Below are 6,627 nucleotides of genomic sequence, written 5' to 3'. Positions count from 1 at the left end.
TTGAGATGTTGTTTATGCATGAAAATATTTCTACCTAGACTTTATTCCAATGTGCAAATTTTGTGATTCCCTTGAATTCTTCCTCTGTTCTATAACAAAAAATGTGTGACAGTCCAATGTGCAAGTAAATCAAAAGAAACCAAACAGTAGTCCAACAATAATAACAAAAATTTACATTTATTTAACAGCTTTACCATAATGAAATGTATTAAGATGCTTCCCAGGAGGATCATAAAACACATTATGCCGCTGACCCACATGAATACATATTCAGACAAATGACCAAAGCTTGGTCAAAGAGGGAGGTTTTAAGAAGTGTGTTAAAGGAGGAAAGTGAGCTAGAGAGGTGGACATAGGTAACTGAAAGCACAATCAGTAATGGCGGTGCAACTAAAATTCAGCACGCACATACAGCTAGAATCGGAGGAGTGCAGATATCGTGGAGACTTGTGGAGTGAAGGAGAAAACAGAGATTTGTTGAAAGGCGGGGGATGGTGTAGCCATCTGGGATGGTTACTTGCAACCAGGAACAGGGAAGGTCACAAAGCATAGGACAATGCGAGATTCAGGCAGGCTCAGAGCCTGAATGTATATTTGCGAGTGAGGAATCCAGACGGTATCAAAACCCCCAACCGATTAGCATTTGATGGCCCATCTCCGCCAGACAAAGGACTGATACTTGAGCGACCGATACAATCCCAGACATTTCGGTGCCACTCCCTGTTCTAGGGAAGCGTAAACAACAGGTTCAGTGACCACTTGGGACACTCCCAGCCATCAAGGCACCCGCACATTTATTGATTCAAATCGAACATAGTGATCAGGAAATCACCCAATTAGTGGGGTCCAAACTGAAGGACCGCCCAAAAGAGCGCGAAAACCCTCAAGATTAATAAGAGAGACCACCATGTGTTCGGCCTCTCTTGGACATGGCGCTCCGGCAAAATCCACTTCCAAGTGCAGCACCACCAGAAGCAAGTTCAAATTCAACGCCCGCTACAAGACAGATGAGCCTAGCTGAGCAGCAGTTACTTCTACAGACCCGACAGATACAGATCCGTACCACAGCCACTGTTCCTCTGACCTAAGCCGGGTGGCTGAAGTTACATACCAGTTGTCATAGTTGATAGGTGTAGAGGCGGTCCGGGAGTGGCCGCTATGGCTGCCGATGGAGAGAGAGTAGCTGCGGGGATCTGCTCGCCTTCCCCGGAGCAGCCCCTTTGTACCCGGACCCCTCGGAACAAAGAGGCCGGAGGGACCGCGGGCCGCCCCTTGAGGAGAACACCTGTTGGACCGTTAAGAAAGTTAAATGCAAGCTTTAAATCACCGCTAAAGACCCTCCAAGACCCTGAGCTCAGTTCCGCTGGTCTTCAACTTGACCTGGAAAATCTGAAGAAGAAATGCAAAGATCTCGACAGTCAGATTGCAGGACTGATCTCTGAAGGGTATACCCTGGAAGAGTTGGACCAGCACATCGACTAGCTCCACGAATACAATGACATCAAGGACGTGGGCCAGTTACTGTTGGGCAAACTGGCTGTAATCAGAGGGGTCACCACCAAAGAACTGTACGGAGAGTTTGGACTGGACTTGGAAGACTAGACCACATTGAGAGAGGAAGACTAGACCACACTGAGAGAGAGCCCCACATGATTTAAAGCTAGGTGGCTGGGAATCTGTACCCGTCTCAATTTGACCTTCATGTTGGTTTCATCAGCAAAGATAATGAGGGGAAGGAGAGGAATAATCAGCCATGACCAGAGGGCCTCCAGAATACCTGGAAGTGAAACCTGGTGTAATGATGGACACCCAATAAAAGCCCAGTTGGTCTGAAGTAGTATTGGTGATGGATGTTTTGACAGTTGTTGATTTTTGTTTATGAGATTGTTGCTCACTGTGTTTCTATTTCATCGTCACATCTGATTTCTTCCCCCCCACTTATTTTGTTTTTGCTTCTTGAGGCAGTTGTGTAATTGGGACAACGCCTCCTTGTTCAATATTTTCTACTCTACCCATCCATTCGGAGCAGGAAGGGTTACATTGATGAGGTTACAACCAGTTTGAGAAATAACCTCCAGTTTGACCACCGAGAAGCTCTCCAGTCAATCCATAAAGGAATGCTTGCGAAACAGACATTAGTCAATTTAGGTGATCATTACCTCCGTTCCCAGTGAGTGTCGGAAGGCTGTTCCATCAGCAGGGAATCACAGTTGAGTCCAGTTCTGGTTGGTAAGGTCATTTCTGCATCAGGGTCACTGGACAGCGATCAGGAGCAGAAACTCAATACATCCTCCATAATCTGATTCCTGGGTACTGAGTCCAGTCTCTTCCCCCCCCCCCCCCCCAGTGACAATCCCACAGTCAACTCTGCGAGATTATGGAACTCCACAACGTGCCACGGATTAAATCTGCACTTGACACTTCCTTGAGAGTTCATCAGGGGATCAAATTGGGCCAATTTATGAACCTTTTGATTTGGAATTGTTGTTCATTCAAGGTGTTCAATTAAATCAATCTATTCCGTTAAAAAAAAAAAAAAAATAGTTGATAGGTGTAGTTTAACTTGGAGTGTTTATGTTGCATGACTAATTGTGTGTGTAAATAAAATACCCTTCACCTTGAACTAACTAACTGATGTTTGACTCTTTGATCGATAGTCGGTTGAACCTTGTGGCGTATCATTTGGTACCTGGCGACTCTGAGCAATATAGTATAGATATCCAAAGGAAGGAGGGCACCCACACTGACTGCCATATTTACAGTAGGTAAAAAAGGCAACAATGGGGTGTGGAGGTGTTGCGGGGAGGAAGGGTTGGCAGAAGGGGTGGGGTGTGGAAACAAGATTATCGAGGGATTTGAGAACAAGGAGCAAATTTTGAAATCAAGATGTTGCTTGACTGGTTGCCAAGGTAGGTTAACGAGCACAGGAAAACCAGGCAAACAAGACTTTGTCCAAGTTACAACAGAAATAGTTTTGGATGAGGGGACGGAGAGGAGAATGTGGTACAGTATGTTGGAATAGTCCAGCTGAGAGGTGATGAATGCACGAATAAGGGTTTCAGTAGCAGATGACTTGCGACGCTGTGCAGTTTTGAGTGATGTTATAGAGATGGAGTCCACCAGAAATCAATTGTCATAGAATCACAGAATTTATATACAGAAGGGGGCCAGTCAGCCCATCGAGTCTGCACCGGCCCTTGGAAAGAGCACCCTACGCAAGTCCACACCTCCACCCTGTCCCAGTAACTCCACCCAACCTTTTTAAACACTAAGGGCAATTTAGTATGGCCAATCCACCTAAGCTGCACATCTTTGGACTGTGGGAGGAAACCGGAGCACCCAGAGGAAATCCACGCAGACACGAGGAGAACGTGTAGACTCCGCACAGACAGTGACCCAAGCCGGGAATCGAACCTGGGACCCTGGAGCTGTGAAGCAACTGTGCTAACCACTATGCTACCGCGCTAGCATGCTACCGTACTATGCTACACGTGCTACTGTGTATTCATGTTCTGTCTTTTAATTAATTAATTTATTGTTTAATTACTTTTTACATTTTATAATGTTTTATTAGCTGAGCACTTCAGTTCAAAAATAGTTTAGGTGAAATAATTGCTGTACTCAATTATTTTATGATAAAAAATTAAATATTTATAGTAATTTTATAGAAAATATAAAAACTTAAAGCTTCTATTCATGAAATGATAGTTATTGCATCCATGTTTCCAGATTCATGATGTCCCTGTTGGATTAATCACTTCGCAATACTCATGACGAGTTCAGGTTTGATGAAGAAATTCAAGTGACAGATCACATATGGTGCAAATCAAGAGGTGTTTATCCAAGTATTAGATCAGGTCTTGTAGTGAATGGGAACTGCGGAGGGGTAATAGTTGTGACCACTGTGATGAATGTAGGAATTTCAGACATATTGTATGAGAAATATTTGGTGAAGTAAGTGTTAAAAACCTGGGTTAGAGTAGGTTTGAGTGCTGAAATCATGATTTAAAAGATTCTTAGGTTGAAAGACAGCAAAGCTTTTGGGAACCAGAGGTGTAATTAACCATTGTAAAAAGCTCGGGCTAATGGAATTTTGTTTTGATTAAGGGGATTCCCTGGGGAGTTAATTCGTTTTTCAGCTTGGTGAGATGATGTCACTGCTGGGTGGAGCTAAGGCTTTTTGAGAAAGCATTTTCAGTTCAGTTCTGTTTAGATAAAGCTGGGACTACAAGTCAGGTTTTTCTCGCGGCAGTTTAGTTAAAAAGAAATTACCAGTCATTAAAGCAGTGCAGACAAGCCTGAGGACAATGGGGAGCTGAATCAAACTAGTTGAAACATATTTTGAAGATATGTAACCAGAGTTTTTTTTCTTTTATAAATTTAATGCACCCAATTCATTTTTTCAAATTAAGGGGCAATTTAGTGTGGGCAATCCACCAACTCTGTACATCTTTGGGTTGTGGGGGCGAAACCTACATAAACCCAGGGAGAATGTGCAAACTCCACAAGGACAGTGACTCAGAGCCAGGATCGAACCTGGGACCTCAACACCGTGAGGCAGCAGTGCTAACCACTGTGCCACCGTGCTGCCCGTAGCCAGAGTTTTTGCATGGGTCTAACAGGAGTCAGATCTTGTCTTTAAAGCAGTATCAAGAGATCTCTCTTTCTCAAAGAATATTTTTGTAAAGCATGTAATCCTCTGTGCTACTGGTATTTAAGTTATGAAAGGTGAATTGAGAGCTGGGATGGGTTTTATTTTCTTGTTATTTAGTTGGGAATAATGAGTGCAATTAAGGGTTGCATTCATTGTATTGAGTAGTATTATTTAAGGGGTAAATGTAAGTTATTTTGTGGTGCGATATTAAAGATTTTAATACTGTGTTAGTACTGTAATAAAGTTTGTTTTAATATGGCATATCCCTACTTCTTCATGCAATCACTCCTGGAGTGAAGTATCCTTTCCTCACAGTCTTACAAAATTAAAAATAAAATGTTGGAGTTATGTCCAATATTCTAGCCACTGTTGTGGTTTGGTCTAGGATTGTAATGTCATTTGATAGTTAATATTAATCCTCTTATCCATACAACTTGAACTATTTAATCACAAGCCGGAGATCATAATGACAACAATGAAGGTTACTATGGAGATGCATGAATTTTGGAAGCATTTTTGGATTGCTTTATTGAAAAGAAGCATGAGAAATACACAAATGCTTTCTAGTAGAGACTGCTGAAATGAGGAAGCAAAGTAGTATTGATTCAAATTTACAGAGGTTGGAAGATTTTGACATATATTGTCACTGGTGTCACAGATAATTGAAGAAGATAGCTTCTGGAAAGAAAATAGAAGGTTTGATCAATGCTGTGTTCATGAAAGTGATGAGACTGAGAGATCAACTGAACAAAATTACATTGGGTTTGCCTAAATATTGCAATTTGCTATGGACTACTGATAAAATACAGTAAGAATAAGAAGTAGGAAATTATTTGCTGACAATATGTGCAGAACAAAAATCAGAAAATATGACAGCAAAGACAGCGCTGAACTTAAATAATATTTTATGTTGAAAGTTGGTCAAAACTTTGAAAGACTTATTCCGTCTTTAGCCAACAGGTAAACATGATGGATGCTGACATCATGAAGGGGAATATGGAATTGATTCAAGAGGATGTAGAATGGAGACATCTGAGGAGCATTAATAAAAAGCCAAAGATAGATTTACACAGTTGTAGGAAAAAGGTGATCTGATTCAAAGGGTGGAATTTAGTGCCCTCCCCCATGGCGAGCTTATGACGAGGGGAAAGTAATCAAGTGGAAGAAACCATCAAACATCCATCTCGATTAAGTTAATGTCAGCAAAGTAAGTGGATGGCCATCTTGTCCCACTACAAATTGAGACCCTTAAGTGGACAATTAATGTTGGGTCAGTGCTCGCTATTTGGGACATACAGTAAGCAAACCTGTGCAGGGTTGCTTGAGGACTCTCGGTGGTGGGGGTGTTCTCTCATTCAAAGGCTCTGAGTGCCTGATTGTGGAAGGTGGTATTGGGAAGAGGTTCGCCCACTGAAAACTATCCCACTGTCTCTGCTGCCAACATCCTTCCCTCATAACACCCCCTCCCCCGACCCACCTCCTGCCATCACTCACCTGTGACGTGGGATCCAGCGACAATATTGGCCTTGGCTGAGTGTAATTTCTGCAGCAGCCACCACATCCCCAATAGCACCACCATTTAATTGAGCTTCCAACCTTTGATTGGCCAGCAGCTCCTGGAGGTGGGACTTCAGCCCCTGCGGCCCTCGATCCTGGGAATTGGCCAGCTTGCCAAGGTGCATTTAAGTTCCTGAGTGGCACTTAATTCGGGCGGTGCTCCCAAATGAAGAAGAAGCAGAGGGTGAAATTTCTGTTGCCTCCAATAGATCCAGTCCAAAGCATTTTTTTCTTAAAAGGACAGTACAATTAAGTGATGGAGTGCAGGGGTATCTTCTGTTTCGGAAAAAATATAGGAAATGGGGCAGGATGGAGGGGAAGGTGAGTGATTTAGATTAATTGAAAGGGAGGGAGGAGGAACAGATTATGGTAGAAAGGAATAGAAGTATTGATGCACGATCAATCACTACTGAAGC

The 6,627-nt window shown here is 42.8% G+C and overlaps 1 protein-coding gene across 1 annotated transcript; it reads left to right on the top strand.

Moving 5' to 3' along the window:
• The first annotated feature begins 1,144 nt into the window (after nt 1-1,144).
• Nucleotides 1,145-2,541, top strand: LOC119977837 (DNA repair protein SWI5 homolog). Its single transcript, XM_038819075.1, is given in 1 exon segment — nt 1,145-2,541. A coding segment is annotated over 1 exon segment (444 nt). The 5' UTR covers nt 1,145-1,158; the 3' UTR covers nt 1,603-2,541.
• Nucleotides 2,542-6,627: the final 4,086 nt, after the last annotated feature.

The sequence above is a fragment of the Scyliorhinus canicula genome, chromosome 14, assembly GCF_902713615.1.
Source record: "Scyliorhinus canicula chromosome 14, sScyCan1.1, whole genome shotgun sequence".
Lineage (NCBI taxonomy): Eukaryota > Metazoa > Chordata > Chondrichthyes > Carcharhiniformes > Scyliorhinidae > Scyliorhinus > Scyliorhinus canicula.
This window is presented reverse-complemented; position numbering and strand designations above follow the sequence as displayed.